This window comes from Sminthopsis crassicaudata, chromosome 3 (genome assembly GCF_048593235.1).
Source record: "Sminthopsis crassicaudata isolate SCR6 chromosome 3, ASM4859323v1, whole genome shotgun sequence".
NCBI lineage: Eukaryota > Metazoa > Chordata > Mammalia > Dasyuromorphia > Dasyuridae > Sminthopsis > Sminthopsis crassicaudata.
In genome coordinates, this window is record NC_133619.1 from 407,772,422 (window position 1) to 407,795,940 (window position 23,519).

The 23,519-nt window shown below is 36.0% G+C and overlaps 1 protein-coding gene across 14 annotated transcripts in view; it reads left to right on the forward strand.

Moving 5' to 3' along the window:
• The window catches only part of ANKRD44 (ankyrin repeat domain 44), a 344,106-nt gene that overhangs the window by 268,557 nt on the left and 52,030 nt on the right, over positions 1–23,519 (forward strand). For 8 of the 14 annotated variants that reach the window (XM_074302785.1, XM_074302794.1, XM_074302786.1 and 5 more), the window contains exon 17: positions 22,225–22,251. The exons of the other annotated variants lie outside the window; for them this stretch is intronic. In XM_074302785.1, the coding sequence (XP_074158886.1) occupies positions 22,225–22,251 (27 nt within the window). The remainder of the gene's footprint in view (positions 1–22,224; positions 22,252–23,519) is intronic. 14 annotated transcript variants of the gene reach the window in all.

A 23,519-nucleotide genomic window follows, 5' to 3' on the forward strand; every position in this document is an offset into this window, starting at 1 on the left:
ACAAAAAAGGAAGGTATCAAAATTGGTTCTTTCTTAGCTGGATTGTGGGTATGATTGAGAAAGTATGACATTTCATAACCCAGTTATGTAGACCTTTCTTTTTAACTACTATTTCCAATGCTAGATTTTTATTTTGAAGGTGAGGCAATTTCAACAAGAAGTCCAAACCAACTTTAATATAAAGACTTTTTCTTAAATCAAGAAATTTTGGTTTAATATCTAGATGAATGGCTAATGTAGGAGAGAGAGCTAGACTTAGATTCAAGACTTGAATTCAAATCTTCCCTCAGATACTTGTTATGTGATCATGGGCAAGTCACCTAATCCTTCTCAGGCCTACTTTCCTCATATTTAATTAGTCCTCCTTTTTGCAGTACTCTGAGCTAGGGCCTGAGGTGATAGACATACTTCTTACCCTCTGGACCTTGTCTATTAGCAAGTAATCAAACAAATATGATTGGTACTTAGAATACATTGAGTACCTTTTATCCATATATCACGTCTAATGAAGGTTAATTAAATTAAAAGGTTAATTAATTAATAAAGGTTAACCTAAATTCAGTTCTTTTAATCTTTTGGATTAAAAGATCCTTGAGGGCCTGGACTACCTTTTTTTTTTTTTTTTTTTTTTGGTATCTAGTGAGCTTAGTTACAGTTCCCAGTACATTGTTTTGTTTTGTTCAATCATTTGTCCATTTTTTACTCCATTTAGGATTTTCTTGATAAAGGCCCTGACATGACTTAACATTTTTTTCTCCATCTCATTTTAAAAATGAGAAAATTAAGGTAAACAAGGTTAGATTATTTGCCCAGATAGTGTGAGGCCCTGTACTCTATTCCCTATACCATTTAGCTGTTCCCCTCTCCCATGAAAAATGTTTGTCTAGTTAAATTGAATTGATTACAGGTAAACATCTCTGAACTGTAAAGAGAGAACTAAAGAAAGTAACCTCTAAGGAAATTCCCAGTTATAGGCCTGTATCTCCTTCTAAATATTTCCTTAATAATGTACTTTTAATTTTGAATTTTTCTCTGAGAATTCTAGTTCTAGTGAAGTTACAGTATAATATAGATTTGAAACATTATAGATTTTAAAGCTTTATCATAACATTTCCAAGTATTAGTTGTGATATGTTAAGCCACAACTTATTTATTTTAAGTTAACTTTGAGTTTGTGGATATTATTCTAGGTATGGATAATAACAGTGGTAAATTTTCAGTTATTATTATTATTATTAGCAGGGGAATATATCAACCAATCAAAGGGAAGATGTCACCAAAAATGTCATATGCCTAAAAAGGAATGTGTAGAAGGATTGAGAATTTTTACTAAAAATTTTAAACCAGAAGTCCAGTAGTGAGTTTTACTGAAACTATTTTCTACATGTTTATGAAATATTATACATCATATATTTTTTCCTATTTGCTCCCATTTATGTGGTAACACCAGAGATAAATATGTCAAATGGGAATTGGTGTAATTTTGTATTAAATATTGTGCAATTGAGCATGAACAAATTAAGTTGGGAAAAGTATACTATTTTGGATCTCTAAGATGGACATGGTAATTGATGGAAATAAAGTATGATGTATAAAAGTTATCTTTTAAAAAGAAACAGAGGCAAAATGTTCCATTATTCATATTGAAAGCATGATTCAATGAGGGGAAATGTCACAAGTAATTTTAACTTTCACAAGTCATTTCAGAGAAAGTATTTTTGCCATTATTATATGAAGGAAAGGTTTCTCATTAACTCAGTAAGGCATGCATTTTGAGCATGGGTCCTTATCCTTGTAAGTTTGGGGTTGGGTGGGATCCTTGCTCTGGAGAGACTGGAGGTGAAGGTACAGAGTCTTCAGAGTCAGTACTGGGCTAATCTGAACATCAGGCATGGAACCTGGAAAGGGGACTCCAGATTGGATACAATATAATGTCAGAATTTTATAGTGGGTCCACCTCAAGGTTTCACAGAAAATGTCAATATCTTTTCTTGTTTGCTTTCGCATAATCCATATCTAATTCTGTGTCTGGTGGTGAGAGGAGAGAATCACTGCCAGAAGTCAGTGTAATCCATTTATCTCCTCTGAGTTTGTCTTCATTTCATCATTCTGTCATTTGTGTGAATGTGAGAGAGCAGTGCCAAATCTGAAATGGATTGGAGTTAGCAAGGGTTATGGAGTAATTGATAGGTTATTAATGAAAAAGGAAGATTCGTTGACTTGGTTTGATAAAGAGGTGCCTTATTTTTTAAATACGGGAGGGAGAGCATTGTTTTCTTTCTGTATGGCTTCTTTCCCTTCCTGTGACAATTTGTATTGCCTGCCAAATGGGAAGGGCTGCAAAATAGTAAGTGACATAATACATTAGAGCAAAAAAGGATGAAGTGGTTGCTGCAGCTAAACCACATTCCTGAATTCCGTCACCATCTGTGACCAGCCATTCATAAAAGATTAAATGTAAGGCAGAAACATAGCTGAATAAATGTGTGTCAGTCTCTCCCATCTGCTTTCATTTTGCTTGAAATAATAACAGCTTTCCATACATGCTTATTTAAATTTGTACTGATTCTTTTAATATTCATTAGCTAGAAGTAGTCATTGCAGTCATTAGGTAGGTACAGTTTCAAAATCCCACCAAGATTAGCATCATTGAATTATTATGAATTTTCTTAAAAGCTATATTTTTCATTGAACTTGCCTATTATCATAAAATATTAATTGATGCTCAGAGTGTGAAATTTAAACTATAATTTCACATTAAATGGTGTCCAAAATGCCATTTAAGTACTTGGGATTGGCAAGGTCTGCTACGTGTAGATTGAGAACAAGTTAAAAAAAAAAAAAGCCTTATTGCAAGCAGTGAAATTTTTCATTGGTTTATGAAAATTAATGATTCTTTTTATTCACATCTATTATCTTCTTTGTTCTCTTTCTCTGCTTCTTTCTCTCCTTACTCCCCCTACCACTACCACCAAAAAAAAAAAAAATCTGCTTTAGGCAAATAAATTCCACCTTCAGCTGAGGCAGAAAGTGAATTAGTGTGACAATAATATGATTGAGGGTGGCCAGGGAATATCATTTGGCTGAAAAATCACATTTGAGGGAAAAAGGCAAATTTAGAGCCATCTTTTTCACTTAAAGGAGGCAGGCAGTCCATAGTTCTGTGGAAGCAAGGGATGAAATTTATTCTCTCCAGGAAAGCAAAAAGAATGGCACACTTATCATAGCCTAGTTAACATAGTAGATCTGATTCAGCCTAATACCTAGGGCCTGAAAATATTTCTTTCACCCAAATCCCGCCATGCTCCATCTTAAACCCACTTATTCCTCTTCAGTTGTCAGTGGGGATTGAAAATCATCCTTTGTATAAATAATATTTCATTGACTCAGGGGCATCCATAATAGGATACCAGGCCCAAAGTAACTCACAGGGTTTTTCCTTCCAACAGCCTCAATATTTCTATAGAGGTAAAATCTAGTTAAAATGAATGTCTAGGGCATAGAAGCAATAACAGCAGGTAGAAGTTTTGCAGGGGAACACATCAACCAATCAAAGGGAAGATGTCACCAAAAATGTCATATGCCTAAAAAGGAATGTGTAGAAGACATAAGGGGAGATGATAGTTGTTCTTGGGGCAACAGAGAACGAGCTGGATGAGAATTCTTTGGTGACTATATACAGGGCATCATAATATTTAGCAATCTCCCATTCCAACTCCTCATTTTTATAGATGAGAAAAATGAGGCTCCTACAAAGGAAATGACTTGCTCAAGACAACATATCCAAGAAGTTCACCCTCCCCCCACAGCTGCCTTTTAAAGACTATATTGCTTTTCATAGCACCTACTGGGGCTGTCCGTTGCCACCTCATCTTCTTTTTAAATTTTTCATTTATTTTATTTTAAATTTATGAAATAAAACAAGCATTTCTATAACAATTGAATGTAAAAAAAAAAAAGATAATTGCTCATGAAACTGCAAATCTATTATGTACAACTTGCTATTCCTTTTAAATATACAATACAGTTATCATGTAACTTTTTTTTTCTTCTTTTTTTTTTCTTCCCCCACCATGAGTACTATTAGACACAAATATTTGTCTATATGTAAAATCATTCCATACATAAATTTCTATTTATTAGTTCTTTCTCTGGGATGCAGATAAAATCTTCTTCCATAAAAAAATTCTAAATAAAAAAATAAAAATAAAAATATCTTCTTCCATAGGTCCTTTGTATTTAATTTGAGTATTTATAATAGTCAAAATGACTTAGCTGCTCAAAGTTGTTCTTTAAAAATTACTATTTCATTGTATACAATAATTTCTTAGTTCTCTCATTATTTCCTTTGTTATTTCATGCAAATCTATCCATATTTTTCTAAAATCAATAAATTAAGCATTTCTTATAGCATAGGTATATTCTATCATAAGCATATATCATAATTTGTGCAGTCATTCCCTGGTTGATGGACATTCTTACAATTTTCAGTTCTTTGCCACCACAAAGAGAGACTGTAAATATTTTAGATAAAGACTTGAATCCTGGATGTACTATCTATCACCTTTGAGACCCTGGAAAAATCTTTTGACCTAGAAATCATTTCAGACCTTAAAAAAGCCAGTTTCCTCATCTACAAAATATTGGGTTGAACTAGTCAGATCTCTTAAGATCTTTTCCAGCTCTAAATCTATTAAAGAAGGAATCAAAACTGATAAGCCTTCAGTCCTATTAGAGAGAACAGGAAGATTCTCAAAGGTAGACCACCTTTCTCATCATTTTGTCCTAGGCCAACTCTATACACATATGTACCCCAATCATACTTTCTTTAATAAAAATGTAAAAATTGTGGCTATTTGGAGCTGTATTTACATGCAACCAGTTGTTTACTACATGCATTCATTCCATTGTTTCCATTCAGAATCATACTGCTTTCATTTGTTCGTTGTAGATTCCTTATTTCTTACCACTTTTCCAGTCTAGCCATCATTTTGATTTCTAATACTATTTTTCACAATAGTGACAAGACTACTTGTCAACATTTTGGTATATTTATCACTTAATGAAATATTCCTGAGGCAGCTAGATGACACAAAGAACAGAGTGCCAGGCTAGGAGTCAAGTTCAAATTTGCCCTCAAACACTTTCCAGCTGTGTGATCTTGGGTAAGGCACTTAATCCTGTTTGCCCATTTCCTGATCTACAAAATAAGCTGGAGAAGGAAATGGCAAGCTACTTTATATGGATTCCAAGAAAATCCCCTCCCAAAAGAGGTCACACTGGAGAGGGGACTATGGGAACTGAATGTGGATCAGTAGGAATGTAGTATTTTCACCTTTTGTTGTTGTTTGTTTGCTTGTTTTTTCTTTCTCATTTTTTCCCCTTTTGATGTGATTTTTCTAGTGCAGCATGATAAATGTGGAAATATATTTAGAAGAATTGCACATGTTTAACCTATATTGGATTACTTGTCTAGGGGAGAAGAGATGGAGGGGAAAAAATTTGGAACACAAGGTTTTGCAAGGGGAATGCTGAAAATTATCTATGTGTGTATTTTGAAAAATAAAAAAGCTATTACAAAAAAGAGGTCACAGAGTTGGATGCTACTGAAATGATGTAACAACAACAAAATATTACTATAGTAAAGGACAAAAATAAAACCTTACTTGAGTAAGTTCTTAGTTTTGGTCTTGTTTTGAATAAAAATATAAATTATGGACAGGGGAATATATTTTAATTGAGTTTAAGAAGGAGGTAGTGTGCAAAATATGCATAATTGGATAGAGAGCATTCCCAGGAGTCCTGGTGACCCAGGTCCAAGTCCCTGCATGGTTGTGGCTATTCAGTGCCTCTCAGTACCCCAGGCAACTCCCTAATACTTATGTGCTAAGTGCTGTTTTATATTGATAGAAGGGATTCCTCACTTGGAGCTCCCAACTAGTGAAATCACTAGTCTGGACCAAAAAAACAAATAAGCTGAGATTAAGACCAAGGGACCTTATATGCCAACTTGTTATGATAATGAGACTTCAGATTTCTATAATGACTCTCTAAGGAACTTAGGAGTTTCAAAGAATATGACCTTTTCTGTAGATGGATTAGTGATATCCAGAGAAGTAAAATAATTCTGGGCTTCTGACTTCCATTCAGATGTTCTACCATTTCAACTTTACTTATTTACTATTCTTATCCTTTCTTAAAAATTGTCATTGTTCAGTGTTTCACTCTTGACAATTCCATTTGGAGTTTTCTTGGCAAAGATACTGTAGTGGTTTGCCATTTTCTCATTTTACAAGGGAAGAAACTGAGCAAACAGTGGTAAGTGACTTTATCAGCCTCCAGCAGGTAGTAAGTGTCTGAAGCTAGATCAGGAAGAAGAGCATGCCCCTCTACCTTCAAGCCTCACTCCATTAAATGATGCTTATAAATAAATTTAGGAAGATGAAAGAAAAAAAACAATGATAAAGGAACTTCAAAACATTAAGACCTGAATTGATGGCAAATATCTAGATTTTGTTAGAAGGGAGAATTTGATAAGGAAATTATTCTGGTTCCCCTAAAAAGGCATAAATAAAATTGTCTTGCATTTTACTTTAGAGACAGTCAAAGGATGAGTCTCTTTTAGAAGAACAAAAGACAGATTGATAGAACAAGATTGTTTCTGGTCACATAAGCTGATAAAAAATTGTGATGATGGGAATTGGGAGCTAAAGTTTTCTACCTACCTGATTGGTTTTACAGGTACCACAGTGTTAGATTGGCTTGGGTACCTTAGCCATTAGATATAGGGTAATCAAGTCAATAAGCATTTATCTAGCTACTTGTCCTGAGGTACAAATATAAAGAAAAGGAAAGGTGATTCCTCCAGGATTCTAGGAGCTTATATTTTAATGGGAGAAGACTACTCATAAAAGAGCCATAAAGCTGAAGAAGAGGAGAGAGAAAAGTGTCCCAAATGGGAACATGGTAATAAAATTGGGCATGGACTCTGGAAGGAATTCAACATTGGAGTTTGCATGGAGGGCAAAGGGACTTTCCAGGGTAAGGAGGCAGCTGGAACATGGTGGTAGTCTGGAAAGTCAGGACTAGAGCAGGAAAGCAGAAAAGTGTGTCTGGTCTGGACTCTTTCTCAAAATAGAGGTTCCGAGAGTAGCCCATCAATGAGAAGAGTAGCCAGCAGAAATACAGAGGGGAAAATGAGAAAAAGAAAGACCTCTACATTCTCTTTTGTGGTCACCCTCAATCAATTTTGTCAGATTACTGAATAGGTTACGGGGAATCTTCTGTTGTGTTCTAACTGGATGATCTGGTGCTGTGGGATTCACCCTGGAGCATTTATATAGCCCTTTGTTGCCGGGGAGTTACCTAGATGATACGAATTTCTTATGGACCTATGATTTCATTAGCATGGGGATCCCCAGTTGCAGAAATGCCCTCCACTAATGTAGGTCATTCACCAATAACAAACTTTTTCAAAACAGTATGCTAACACCTCCAAAACTCTGGTGGACCCCACTTTCCTCAAGGGCACAGTGAATTATTAATCATATAAACTCCAAGTCATAAGAGTCTTCCAGCTCTGGTCTAGTTGCTTTGCTTGTTTGCATCTGTTTCCCATCTGTGAAATGAGGATAATTATACATACTAGAGATTGTGTAAATTATTTACTGTGCCTACATAAAAAACATTGACATCTCCAGGGCTTGTGCAAGTAACATGTTTCACTTTGCTAGAGTAGAAACAAAGATGACCTCATTCCTTGTTACCTGAGTAATGTTTCCATTAGGGATTTTCTGGAAGTTGCCTTGACATTGGGTCAGTACCTGTGTTGATAAGAAGCATTGAATATAATGACTTGCTTTGTTTTCCCCATGGGTGCCCATTTTTTTTTTCACGTGAATGACCCAGAAACATTTTATAGAAAGAGTGCTTTGCCTTAAATGCAAGGCATTATCTTTATCATCATGACCCTGTGTAAGTCATGTGCCTTTCTGCTTACCTTTTGCTATTTGTTGTTTAAACTCAATTATTTGCCTTAGCCTTCATTTGGTTCATTATTTGTGTATGAAAGCAGCTTTTTTCTTGGCATCCTACAGATACCCTGAATCTCCAATTAGGAGATGGCTCCATTGTGCCAAACTCTCAATATGACAGCTCTAATAAACTTGGCAACCTATTTCATGATTTTGAATATTGTTTCTATGGAGAGAGGAAGTATAGCATCCTTGCTGGTGTGGAATTTGAAGTCCAGAATATCTGTGTTTAAATCTCATTTCTGATTCTAGCTTTGTGGCCTCAGATTTTCTTAGTGTTCTTGAATTCTCTGAGTGTCCTCTGTAAAATGGCATTAATACCTTCAATAAATACCTAATAAAGTTCTTGGAAGGCTCAGATAAAATGGATGTAAAGGTTTTGCTATTATTTAAATGTCATTTAAATGTGAGTTATTGTCATTGTACCTATCACATAGTAGGCATCTAATAAATGCTTATTAATTGATTGCTGTTGTTTATTAATCCGGTCTAATCTAGGCAATGGTTTTAACTTCATGCCTTCAGGAGTGACAGTCCCTCTGGAAAGATCTTGAGTCTTCTTTTTATTTATTTATTTATTTATTTATTTTTAGGATAGGGTTAAGTGACTTGCCCAAGGTCACACAGCTAGGAAATGTCTGAGACCAGATTTGAACTCTGGTCCTCCTGAATTCAGGGCTGGTGCTCTATCCACTGCGCCACCTAGCTGCCCCCTTGAGTCTTCTTTTAAACAATATTTGATTAAGATTAAAAGCAACGCTATTTGCTCTACTTTGTAAAATATGGAGCACTGATTGGTGGTATGACTTTTCACGAGAATGCTATTTGCCAGAACATCATTGCTATAAAGCTTAACCCCAGGTTTTATCAGCTTTGCTTAGAAATCCTTAGTGAATGAAAATTAAAGACAAGAAAAGAGGAAACTTTTCTATATTATGTAGATGAAAGGAAATGGCCCAGGGAGGTGAAATTTCTTTATGAAAAGTAGAGTTAGAGGAGGAATTAGAACTAGAACCTAGGAAAGTCTTCATAAAATAAGAAATGGAATAGCTATACTTTGAAGAAGGAGGGAAAATTTTGCCTCTCCTCCCTCTTCTGTATGTCCTTGTAATATCTAGAACTATACCAGGGGTATACAGTGATTGTTCAATAAGTATTTGATGATAATGGTTGTTTTGGACCATCTTGACTCTCCCAGTAGTATTAGTTGGGTGTTCTGTCTATGCAGCTAACATTTTATTTTTGGGAAGATACTGAATACAGCAAATTAAATCATCTCAAAGAATCCATCATAAAAACTTGTGCGGTTTGTCTTCAAATTATAGAAATGATTGGCCAGTGCTGTTCTCATTTAGATTCATTAGGACACTGTCCTACCAGTTCTTAGCAATTCTAGAATCTAGAGTAGTTAACATAAACAGAATTATTTACTTAATAAAGTTAGAATTAAGGTCTAATTTCTGGTTCAACACTAGTCTTTCTTTCTTCCTTCCTTTCATATTTCTTTCCTTGTTTTTTCCTTCCTTCCTCCTTCCTTCCCTCCCTTCCTTCTTTCCTTTCTTCCTTCCTTCCATCTTTCCTTCCTTCTTCCTTCCCTCCCTCACTCCTTTCTCCCCTCTTTCCTCTCTCCTCTTCTTTTCTTCTCTCCCCTATCCCCCTTTCCTTTCCTATTTTATTTATTTATTCTTTCCCATTTTTCCAATTATGTGTAAAGATAGTTTTCAAGGACTATTCACTATTTGGTATTCCCATCCCTACCTGCCCCTGCCCCTGCCCTCCCCAGGCTAAGAATACTGTCTCCCTCCTCATGTTTCTCATAGTAATTTTGACCTGTCTTTGGTATCAGTTATAATTTTCTCTGCATTAGAATAATTTTTATATTTGTCTTATTCTCTCAGTAGAGGTTTAGTTCTCTAAAGATCAGAGTAATTCTCTCTGTCATTCAAGGACTAGTTCAGCTGATCATAACTATCTTATCAATCTCACCCTCTTCCTTGTTTAATGGGATATTCAAGTAAAATAATAGTATTTTTATTTTTATTATAATTATTTGTGTACATATCTCATCTTTCCTACTAGATCATATCTTCTTGCAGGGAAGAGACATTTTTACTTGCTCTCTTTTCTTTCTCTTTTTAGCATAAAAACCTATGCATAGTAGCTACTTAATAAATCCTTGTTATGTTAAATTGAGCCCCACTGGAATTTGTTTTGAATCTAAGGTAGATGCCCCTTTTTCCCAACAGTAACTTATATGAACACTAGAAGTGTTTAGTGCTTCTCTACCATAACTGGGTACAGTGTTGTTCTACTGTAAATAATTCCTACCAATTGAGTTTTCTTTTGTCTCTGTGCTTAAATAAGAACTGCTATTTTTTAAAGGTGCTTTCATCAACTAAGCATGCTATATGTTTCTTCCCACATTTGATAGCACACTTAAAAATGAAAGGTTTGTATAGATCAAGAGTAGCTTCCATATTTTACCAATGGAACATGAAATTTCAGTGAATTTATATATCTTAGATTGTTAGACATACAATTTAACCAGTTATATGAATTTCAGTAAGTCACTTGCCTGCTAAGAATGGGATAAAATTCTCATTTCTAAAATATAGGAGCATTAGATTAAATGACTTTCTAATACCCCTTATCATTGGAAAATTCTAAAATCTTATGATTACATCTGCATATCTGATCTCAATTGCAAATAAATTTTTATCAATGCCTGCCAATTTTATACCACTCTTATTCATGTCTTCCCACAAAATTTACCATAGGAGTCTGTGTAATGCATAGGAGACCTTCTTTGCTTTTTATTGGAAACATTCTTGGAGCTCATCTCTTGCCCTCACCATGTAAACAACCCTTCTTCTCTAAATATATTCCTTGATTGACATCTTTTTATTCTTGCTCTTAGAAATTCTTTAATATTTATATGTTGTGATCTACTCAGACCCACCCTATACCTCCTTATTGCCCTCTATATTTATTTTTAATTCTTTGGAGACTATTGTATTCCATGTCTCAGTGACATGGAGCAATCTTAATAGAATATTAATATCAAAAAGATGGAATTTTGTTTGTTTGGGTTATTAAAGTAGCTTCGCAATTTCCTGAAGGCAGTCTAGTCCATTCTTATCCTCTGGTTCAACTATAAGCCCAGCTTCTCGTCTCGCGTACTATTGGTCCCAGATACAGATAATCATTGCCAACCTCTGTAAATTTTCCATCTAAATACATATCATAACCTAAGCATTTGGCAATTTTCATCCTGAGCCTTATCTTTAAACATATCCTATATATCTGGACTCAATATTTTATTTGTGATCTCATGTCTTTCCTTTTTTTTCATCCTATCTATCAGAGTAACACTCGTCCAGAATTCTCTCCTTATCATCTTCTCCTCCTTCTTCTTCTTCATTATTATTATTATTATTATTATTATTATTATTATTTATACCTCCACTACAACATCCAACTATTTTCTAGATACCATGTGCTGAGGACTGGGGGACTTAATCTACTCAGTTTGGAACTGAACCATCCAAATTTGTTATTGAATGAGGGTGAAATCAGGTAGCCTATTCTATCTAGAGCCTTCCCTGGCTATATTTGCATCCACATATCTATTTTGTCCATCTTCTTGCCATCCTTCCCACCACCAACTGCCCACTTTTCCTCTCTTGCTCTGGAACCTATAATCAAATTAATAGTGGTATTGCTTTTGGAAAGGGCATATTAGCTAACTCCCTTATGGTTTCATGCATGATCTCTGTGATGTCTTACACCAAATCACCTTTCACCAATCACTGGTCCCTTAAATATTATTTCTATTTATTAGGATATAAGCTCCTTGAGAGTTAGTAGTGACTCAATTAAGGATTTGTATCCTCCAGCTTTCTGGGAGTTCCTATACCAGTAAAATCACAAATCCAGTTCCAGTCCCTCTCTTTTATAATAAACACTTTTTTTTTTTTTTTTCATTTACTCCTCTGTCATTGAGGATACTGGGAATCTTCTGTTGAAATTGAGCTACAAAAAACACTTTTGAAAAACTGTTTCACAATCAGCACATTACTCCCATTAGTCCTTTGTTGTGAAATCCTGACATAAATTGATTCTATATTGGGTAAGCATGGATAAGCTCAATCTCTATGCACTTTACATTTTGGCTTCCAGGAAAAATCGCTGTGTAAGTGTTTAGATGATGACTATGTGTAAAATTAGTAGATATTGAGGTGGTATATATGTATATATATATATATATATATATGTGTGTGTGTGTGTGTGTGTGTGTGTGTGTGTGTGTACACACACATGTACCCACATATGCACATATGTATGTATGTAGACAATTAGATGACTCAGTGGATAGAGTGCAGGGCCTGAAGACAGGAAGATTTGAGTTCAAATGTTACCTCATACTCTTGGGAGTTGTGAGACCCTGGGCAAGTCTACTTCACTTTCCTCATCTGTAAAATGAACTAGAGAAGGGAATGACAAACCACTCTGGTACCTTTGTCAAGTAAACCCCAAACGGGATCATTAAGAGCTGGACACAACTGAAATGATCAAACAACAAGGAGATGTATTTTATGCATGCGTGTGTGTATTTTTATACAATTTTCAATGAAAAATTGGACAAAAGTCAGAAAAATGTGCATCTAGGATAATAAGCAGTAAAAGGAGCATTGGATTGGGAAGCAGGAGACTGTTTTTTGTCTGTTGTTCCACTAATAAGTTGATCACTTCATGTCTTTGAATCTTTAGTTACCCTTCAGTAAAATAAAAACATTGCCCTAGATGACAGAATCATAGATTTAGAATTGGAAAGAATCTGGGAGGTCACAGTTCCCTAAATTGAGATCCCAGAGAATTAAAGGACAAAAGCATTGAATGGCAGAGCCAGGATTCAAACTAAGACTCTGTGACTTCAAATCCAACATTCTTTCCACTGCTCTATGCTTTCTAAAATCTTTGCAAATGTAAAAAATGTATATTACAATGGTATTGTAAAAGATGATTTTTTTTAATTACCAAAAAATTCATGAGAGAAGAAACTAATATTTTGATAATAGCATAGGAATGGAAGTTATTCTTTGATTTAATTTAAACTATAGTATAAAATGTATTCCATTTGGAGCATATCTGATAGACAAATTTAGGTCATCTGGTTTTAGTTTTCCCTTTCTCCCCCTTTATCAGCTAATCTGTGTAACTTTTCATCCCCACGCTTCATATCCCATGTTGCTTTAGTGGAGTGGTACACTATCCTGGCATAATTACCAGAACAAATTAATGCTTCTTCGCTCTGACCATTAATAACTCCCAACAGAACATACATCTTCTGTTAGATGTGGAATCTTGCCTAATTTCCTATAAGACAGCTAATTAGATGCTGAAAATCTTTCCCTCTGAGCCCTGGCCAAACACACATGTATATATTATGAGTAAGAGGATTAAAACTTGGAAACTGTTTAGAGCATTTTCTCAAGAGTAATGGAACTGAAAGCCCTTAAATGTCCTATCCACCCCTGAAATGCCTTAACATGGATCAAAAAGGAGTTATATTTAACTCTGTATAGCTGTTTTTCTTCTTATTAAGCTTAATAGAAATTTGCTTTCTGCTTTATTTCTTATTCTGTCCACCAATTTTTTCTATGAGATCAGACTAACAGTAAATTGTATGTATCTTTCTTATGAACAATTATGGAAGGCAGTTGTTAGGTAGTGGGAAGGATTCAGACTTTAAATCAGGGATGATGAGTTCCAGTCTTCCTTCTAGCACTAGCTGTCTGCCTTTGGGCAAACTGTTTTTGCCTCTTAGCCCTAGTTTCTTGTCATTTAAAATGAATATATATATACATGCATATGTACATACATATATTCACATGTGTATATACATATACATACATCTATATAGCATTAGTACAACCCACCTTCACAGAACTAGTGTGAACTTCTATCAAGTGAATGTCCCTATAGTACTTCTTCATTTGTGGGGGAAGGAACAGGGGAGCGGCAATGGAATTAGGTGACTTGTCCAGAGTCACATAGCTAATAAGTGTCTGAGGTCACATTTGAACACAGGTCTTCTTGTAGCAAAGTTCAGAATTCATAACTGATATCAGATCCAGAGTCCTTTCCCTATATAATCCATAGGTTTTCTCCTTATTTGAATTTGTGAATTTTATAGCTCAAGGGCCTCAGTCCAGTGGCCCAGCTTTGCTTTTCTATAGTGCTGTCTCTTACAGAGCCTCCAAACAACAGTCTCTTGGGAATATAGCCACACTGTTGTTTGTGCAATAATCACAGAGGAGAGAATTTTCCCAAAGAAACCTGCTGTCTGCTTATCAATTGGCAGAAAAAGACTCCAAAAATAATCCAACTGGCTAGAGATAACTTTTTTATTTGCCAAAAAATTCAATAAAGCCACAGATATTATAAATACATACTGGGAAAGAGATAGAATGGTATTGTTAATATTTGTGGTGAAAGAGATTCTGGCTCAGGAAAATAGGAAGGTGGAGAATCTGAATATTAAAAAAAAAAAAAAAAAAAAAAAAAGATAGAAGATGGGCCAAGACTGCTTTCAAGGAAGAAGAGAATGAATGCAGTGATATAGAAAAACTGCCCCAGAGACATCCTAGCCATTATGCTCCCCCCCCCCACCTCCTTTTATTTAATTCAATTCACTTCCAAGGTCAAATTCTCAAGACAGGATTCCAGAAAGCATCTGGTTAGCCTAAGGCACATATGACATAGATGTGTGAGGAGTCAAAGGAACTATGGGAACTTGCCTTTGTAGAAATATCAACAGCATCTAAATATAAAGTGAAGGAAGGTACTGTGGTTTATGTGGTTGGAATAAAATGTGAGAAAAGTAAAATAAAATCAATGCAAGCTCCCCAGGATGTGGGATCAGAGAAAGGATTTCAGGCCACTTTGGGGATTATTTGGGGACTTCCATTACCTTCCAGAGAAATTTTCTATGTACTTGCAGAGGTTGTGGAAAGGAAAGACCCTTTTAATACAGATTATTAGATATCAGTATATGAAAAAGTCTATCTAGAAAATCTTTTTTTAGGAAATTAGGGATAGAGGGATCATTTCTTAATTTTTAAAGATTCTTAATGAAAATATTAATGCACAGATAAATGGGCAGATTTCCTGTAATATTCAGTGATATTTTTAAAAAATTGATTTGTACATATTTAACATATATTGGAATTCTTGCTGTCTAGGGGAGGGGGTGGGAAAAAAAGAGGGAGAAAAATCTGGAACATAATATTTTGCAAGGGTAAATGTTAAAAAATTTTAAAAAATTAAAATATCACTCAAACTTAAAAAAAAAAGAATTGATGAGTATGTCTATCTACTTATATATTTCTTTACTCCTCTTTGTTCATTTAACTGACATCCTAAATGACGTTTTTAATTGGGAAGCAGGGTAGTGTAAAGAGTATAGGATTTGGAGTGAGAGAAATTCTGACTTGGTCACTCACCAATTGACTCCCAGTTTAAAATCTGTAAAATAGGAGTAAGAATACTTTTGTAAAATCTACCTGACAAGGTTTTGTTTTTATTTTTGGTTTGTTTGCTTGTTTTTTAAATAAAGAAAGCAATTAGTAAACCTTCAAGAGTCACATAGGCATGTTTCTATTGATTATTGGTGGCGCAAACTATATAAACCTGTCCAATGAAGCCACCCTTGAAATATTCACCCACAATGCAAAATGGAACATTACAGGAAAATGAGAAGTGTAGGATCATATCAGAAAGACCTGGTTTCAAGCCCACCTCTGAGATCCGCTGACTGTGTAACCCAGTAAGTTTCACTGCCCTATAGACTATTGTAGCCTTCTCTAGGAGTCTAAATTGCAAAATAGTTGGCCAGTCTGAATAGACACAGGGAGTTTCCTCATTGGCAGTTCCCTAAACTAATAAAATCATAGCTAAAGGATCCTCAGAGGAACTGCTTTTTCTTTTTGGAGGTCACTATTCGGCCAGTGAATGTGGTACAGCTAAGGATGTCTTCGTGGCAGTTAGTGCAGTGGATGGAGCACTGGCCCTGAAGTCTAGAGGACTTGAATTCAAATATAGCCTCAGACACTTAAAACACTTCCTAGGTGTGTGGGTCCTGGCTTCCTCATCTAAAAGATAAAGAAGTGATTATTTTGATGATCTCTACTATCTATAATATCTGAGTTTGTGCCTACAATGGCAGACATGCCTTTGTACTTTACTGGGAAGTAACTAGTCTGTTCTAAAGGGATTACATTCTATATTCCTAGAAAGCTAACTTCACAGAAGAAAAACTGATGCTTTTCCAATGTTTTTCATAAGCTGCTCAATGTTTTGTATTTTACTTCCATCTAATAGTAGAGTTTTGGATTGTTTTGTTTTGTTTTGTTTTTGTATATCATTTGTGGAAAATCCAACTGACTGCTTTTTACTGGAAGGGCTTTGGTAAAAGTAACATCATACCCTTGTGGATAGGTGTGGGAAAGAATCCAGTGCTTCAGGCTAAACATCAAGACTAAAAGTGTTTCCTTTACTGGAGGGTTATCTTTCATTATCCCCCAGAGTATTAGCAACAAATGAAAAGAGTTTCTGGATGAATTTAAAGGAAATCAAATTTAGTGAACTTAAGGCCGTGTTTCCTAAGAGAGTCCAACTGCCACAGCTGTTGCTAATTAGAAGCAGCCACTCATTCCATGGAATATGTGTAGGATGATGACATGCCATTGTCACCATGATTAATACATTCTGAAACAGTGCATCTTTAATTTAGAAGACCTAGGCACAGCCCTACTAAGGGTGACATTCCATGGCACTAACTCTGCTGGGCTTAGACATCACTTTGCAGCCCGTCAGCAGTGTGTAAATGACAGCTTAGCATCTAGCTAGCAGCAATAATTAATTACAGTTGGGTGACCTCCTCATCCCAAGGTCCTGCCTCAAAGAAGGACATTTTTTTTTTTTTTTTTTTTTGGTCCAGGTATAGTTTGCAAAAATGTCTATTTTTACAAATCTGATCCTGGCCCTGCCAAATTAGCTATGTGACTTTGAGCAAATAACTTTCATAGGATCATAGATGTTTTTCCCCCCAAAGGTAGATTTTTTAATTTTTAAAAAATAATAATAGATTTTAATCTTTCAAAATACATGAAAAGATAGTTCTCAGCATTCACTTTTACAAAACATTGTTCCAAATTTTTCTCCTCCTTCCATCTCTCCCTACCTTCTCTAGACAGTGAGTAATCCAATATAGGTTAAATACGTGCAGTTCTTCTAAACATATTATCATATTTATCATGCTACACGAGAAAAATCAGATCAAAAGAAAAAAAGAATGAGAGAAAAAAAACAAGCTAGTAAAAAACAACAAAAGTGAAAATACTATTCAGATCTTATAATCCTCCTCTAGATGTGATGCAATAAGAACTCCGTGTCTCCCCTGGAGGGTGGGCCAGGTGGCCTAGGGAAATTCCTAAAAATGATCCCCACCCACCTGAATCTCCAACCTGGTTCCCATGGGACTCTCCTACTTCCAATTAATCTGGAATCATTTTGGTCTGGGAAACAATCACCACCCTTTATTTATTTGAAAATTAGCCCCTTATTGCTCCCTAACCCCAAACCATAGAAGGCTAATAAAAGACAAGATTGGTACCCAAATCTTTGCTAATTCTTATCAGGAATGGCCCACTGAGGGAAAGAATTTCTCAGTGTAGTAAACCTTTTTTTTTTTTTTTTTTTTTTTTTTTTTTTTTTTTTTTTTTTGCCAAAAACCTCACCTGGCGATCGGGACTGCTGTTAGGATAGCTGTCACCCCTCAACAGATGCAGGTGGCTCTCTCCATCATAAGAGTATTTCTCTGAATCATCTCATTGTTGCAAAGAACCAAGTACATCACAGTTAGGAGCATAGATTTAGATAGAAATGCCTTTAGAGGCTAATCTCATCCATCTCTCTCCTTACATAAAAGAAGAACTGAGTCCTAAAGAGGTAAAATGACTTGTCCAACTTCATTTTGACACATCCAGTGCTCTTCTTCCACTGCCTCCTTTGCCTCTCTGGGTCTTAGTTTCCCCATTTGTTAAATTGGGATTCTGAGTGGAAGTCACACAAGGTTATCTTTAATGTTTCTTTCAGCCCTAATAATCTATGAGTAACTATAATGACAGCAGGAATTAAAACTCGCTAAGAAATGGCCTTCTCTGCTCCCTACCTGCACTGTGTCCCCTTGTGGAGGAGTGCATTTCTTAGTTGCAGTTATTCTAATAGTGTTCAGACTTGTGCACCAGACATCTTACTTCCCTGTTTAGTTCCTCCTAGACAAGGTTCCACCATGTAAGTGGCAGGTCTGGCCACAGTTTTAAACTCATTGTGTTGGAGGTGGGATGAAAGGAAGTTGACTAGCCTGAGGGAGCTTTTAAAAACCACTCGGGGGCTTTTTCTAAGTCCTCAGATAGCTCCAGTGCATAATGTTCTGAAGGTATAGTGTGTGGGGTTTAGAGAGAAAGTGCTACATATTAGGTACTTCAAAGGCAATCCTAGAAGTAGAAAGAGCCTCAGAGGAACAATACCGCCTTCAGCTTAGCAGCTGTCCTGCAAGTCTGTGTTGTGAGAATTAGGGGGAGAAGAGAGAGACAGAAGATGGAGGGAAGGGGAAAAGGCGGAGAAAAACAAAGAGACAGGGAGTTAGAGGAAGAGGGACAGGGAGGAGGAAGGGGAAAATTTTATCAGGGGATGGAAAGAAGCAGTGTTCAACAGTGAAATTGTTCTGAAGTAACTATATCATGAGTCTCTTATTAATTCCCAGAGTAAGATGCTTTGACTCCTCTCATCTGTGGTGACTCAATTAATTCTTGTAGAAGTCCACTAGGAAAGAAGGGGGGAAAGGGGAAATGGAGGTAGACAGTGGAGAATATTCAAAAAACATGTATTAAGTACTTAATGCTAGTTACTGGTGCTCTAAAAATGAAAAAAATGACCCTTTGTCCTTATTTTCAATGCATTTATAAACTGATATGCGGAAAGGAGAAGAGTCATATGTACTAAAAAACTACAATATGAGTTAGATGAGACACATACATGCAAAGAAAAAGTCAGAGATTTGAGGAAGAAAGAATTGCCTTTAGGTAAAGCAAGGATGGGGAACCTCTAGCCCACAGGCCATATAAGGCCCAAAGTCATTTGGTCTGGCCCTGCCCAGACAACCACAGGCAATGATAAGCTGAAAGCTAGGTACAAGTTCCCTCTGCTCCAGTCTATAAGTTGATAATTGTGAATGGCCTGCAAATGATGTTGTAGGTATCCACATGCCCCTTGGCTGAAAAATGGTTCCCCCCCCCCCCCCTCCTGAGGTAGAGGGATCACAGCAGGCTCCAAGGAAGAGGAAGCACTTTATCTGGGAAAGGATTTCCAGGAAACAACCCTTCCCTGGGGCCAGACAGAGGTAACAGGAAGCTATTACAGAAGAGAAAGGGGCAAATGCAAGCACACTGGGGTAAGGAACACTGGCCACTTGTACCAGGCAAGCCAGGTTTGCCAGAACACAGAATATGCAAAGCAAAGCACCCCTGGAAAGACAGGCATGTAGCTCTTGTGATCTCTGACTTCAGAATACCCCGTAATATTCAGCTAAAGAGGCAATGATGCAGTGAAACAGATTTCATCCCTGTCCTGTCTTCTTGGTCTTTCCCAGGCCAACAACTAAGTACTCCTGGCACTGGTTCGAAATTTCCCTTCAGATGCTCTCTACTGTAGAAATCATCCAGAGATCTCCTCGTAGTTCTCTTTATTCATGTCTCCCTGGCATGGTGTGTGACATGACTGCCCAGTCTCAGAACAACAGCTGAGGAGCCCACTTGTAGGGCGTGCTTTCTTGAGGCAGTCACAGTCAGTAGGTGAGAAATCCTGATTTCTGCTCACTGTTCCCATCCTTCCTCCTGCTAATAGTAAGATAACTAGCTGCACTGAGGAATGTGGCTGGAGGTCCCCAATAGTGCTGAAGGTTTTTCAGCAGCCAGCACGTTAGCACATTATGACACTGGTATAGGCAGAAGATCACAAAGGCAGAACTGGAGTGATGGCAGTGGTTAGAAGGAAGGGGAGAGATTAGGAAGACATTTTACAGCACTAATTTCCAGGGCTTGGCAACTAACTAGAGATGGAGTGGATGAGGGAAGGGGAAGGGTCAATGATCAGCCTGAGGTTTCAAGCCTGGGCCATTAGGAGAATGGTTTTCCTGTCAATAGAAGTAATAAAGTGGGAAAGAAGGCAGATGTGGGAGAGTTCTGTTCTGGTCATGTCTGAAGCGTTATTTAGGTGACCCAGGTGCTAAGTGTCTGGCAGAAAGTTAAAGGGATTGGATTGTAGTTTGGGGATAGAAATAAGGATTTTGGAGTCATATATATATATATATATATATATATATATATATATATATATATATATATATATATATATATATATATATATATATATATATGTGACCAGGGAAGAAATGGGTGTACATGAGCTACTCAAAGGAAGCAATTGTTAGACATAATCATTGCCATCTTAATTGTACTGTTAGTGGTTGGTAAAAGAAGCTTTTTTCTATTCTATAGAAAAAAAAATGAATGTGTGAAGGCTACAAATAAGACAAAATTACAGGGCTTCACTGTCATGTAATTCATCTTTTTGTCAAGGGACATGATGTGAAAATGAAGGTTTTAATTGTAAATAAACCATAGTTCTACTCTGAAGATCTAAAGAACTACCTGAATTTTTTTAGGTAAAAATCTGTTACCATTAATGCTGAATTTTTAATTGATAGTTTTGTCTTCCTTCCGGCAAACAATTCCTCAGAGCATAAATTTGGGAAAAAACTCTTCTTACTCTCCACCCCCCTCCCAAAACTATCTTCAGTAAAGAACTGCTATGTTAAAGTAATCTCAGTAGTTGTTCAGTTTTGAGTCAGGTAAAATAAATTTAGAAGTCTCACTTAGTCACTTAAGTGTCACTATTCAACCAGTGTAGTGGTGGAAATATTTGTTAACACATATATATGGATTTGGGAACAGAAATACATTTTATTTGGCAGAGAATTGGAGGGAAAGAGGGAGAAGAGAGAAAAAGAAATTGGAGAAAGGATAGATTAAGGGCAGGATTAATCCTAAGCAAAACAAACTAAGGATGTACAGAAAATATTTATAGATATTTTTGAGATTACAAAGAATAGGAATCTGAAGGCTTGCCCATAAATGGGGAAAAGGCTAAACAAATTATGGTATTTAAATATGATAAAATACTATTGTGCAATAAGAAAGGATGAAGGGGATGGCTTTAAAGAAACTGGTAAAGACTTGTATGAACCAGTGTAGTAAGGTAACTAGAAGATAGAAAACAGTTTGCAATCATTATTGTAAAGACAAACAACTTTGAAAGAATTAGGAACTCTAATCATCATAATGATCATCCACAGAATTAGAGATCTCATGATGACTTATACTAATAGTCTCCTGATTGAAAAGTGAAAAACTTTGAGTGTAGGAAGAGACAGATTTTTTTTTTTTTTTTTTTGGTGGGGGGTGGGGAGGAACATGGCTGATGTAGAAGTTTGTTTGCTTGACTATATATGTTTGTGTACTTGGGTTTCACATTATAGTCTTATTTGCAGAAGGGGTGGGACTTAAAATTGGAAAAAGAGAAAGTAGATTTTTGCTAATTGAAAAAATATATAACTTTAAAAGGAAACAGGTATAGAAAAATTACATCTGTTATAAAAAGAGGTGCTTTAATTTGTTAAAAAAAAAAGTGAAATTCCTTTCTATGCATTAAATAACATGACTAATTTAAAAGAGATACATAACAGTATATTTTCCTTAATACTAAAGAAGTTTGCTTATGAGTAACAAATTCAGGGTAAACTATCCGGAGTAATGTAGGAAGCAATGCATTTATGATTGTCCACACAGCTAAATTGTTTTAGCAACTGCTTTAAAGGGAAACTCAAACTGTTTCCATACCGTTTATTTATCACTGTGTGGTTGGGGTTTTTTATATCAACTTTCCACTATTCTGAATATTTTTGGAGCAAATTTATAGTCTTGAGAAATTTTGAAACTATATTGGGATAATAGATTGCATTTTGTCTTCTATTCTGAGTATAATTGTTTTAATTGCCATTTTTTGTTAGATTGGAAGCAAAATTCCACTGGATATAGTAAGTAAATGAATAAAGTAAACTTGCATGTTGGGGGGGTGTGCTAAGTCCGTTTAGGACATGCTATCTTGTTTGGACCCTAGCCAAATAATCAGTTTCTCAAAGCATGCCTTAAAACCCTATGATAATGCATGTGGTTTTTAAAATTCAATCTTTTGCTGCTTCCTAAACATAAAAATAAACAGAATTCACGCTTCTATTATCATTTTTTAAATTTCCTGCACTAGCTATTTCTATCTAATTTGTGTCTACAGATCCCATACCTCTAATGTGTGATCTTTATACACATTTATAGCATGACATTCTGCATCTGGCAATAAGGAGTGAAAATGAGTGGTCTCTGATTTGAAATGTTAACAGAATCCAGATACAATATTTGTTTTTCAATGAGCCATGATTCAGGGATGGTTCCTCACTTAAGAAGTCTAGAACCCAGCCTTGATAACTGGCTTTATGCTAAAGGTAAGGGTGAGAGAGACAGACAGACAGACAGACAGACACAGAGAGAGGGAGAGACAAAGAGACACAGACACAGACAGAGAGACACAGAGAGAAACAGAGACAGAAACAGAGACAGAAACACATGCAGAGAGACAGTGAGAGAGACAAACACAGAGAGACAGAGACACACACAGAGACAGAGATAGAGAGATGATAACTAGCAGCTCCCTAACTTTTATATAGTACTTTAAGTTTTGCAAAAAGGCTTTACAAATATTATCTCATTTTATCTTCAAAACAACTCTGGGAGGTAAGTGCTATCATTAGCCAACCCCATGAGAGAGAAAGGTTAAGTGTCTTTTCACAGCTAACCTGCCTCCAATATAGAGCTCAGGTCTTCCTGAGTCTCAAACTTTGACAAGCTTATTTTGGAAATGAGATTCTGCAGCCTTTACAGCTGCGTTCCTTCTATACATTGACATGTCTGGACTCACTTCTTTTTCTAAATGAAAAGGGGCCTTGTCAAAATGATCTTCTTCAGGCTCGTCCATGTTTGAGTCTGTGATGGCCACTGATGCTTTATATGGCATCTTTGCAGAATATCAATCTTGTAACTATAACATTGTTTAAAAGTAGAGGCAAATGTACGCTGTTGAACATGGTAACCAGGAACTACAAGGACTACATTCAAAAGTGTAATTAACTCTTGAAATGCTCTTTTGAATACATAATTATGCCTTCTTCCCAGAGTATCCTTCTTCAGAGAGACCAAGTGAAGAAATGCAGTTTGTTGTCATCAGAAAAACTTTTTTTTTTTTAAGTAAAGA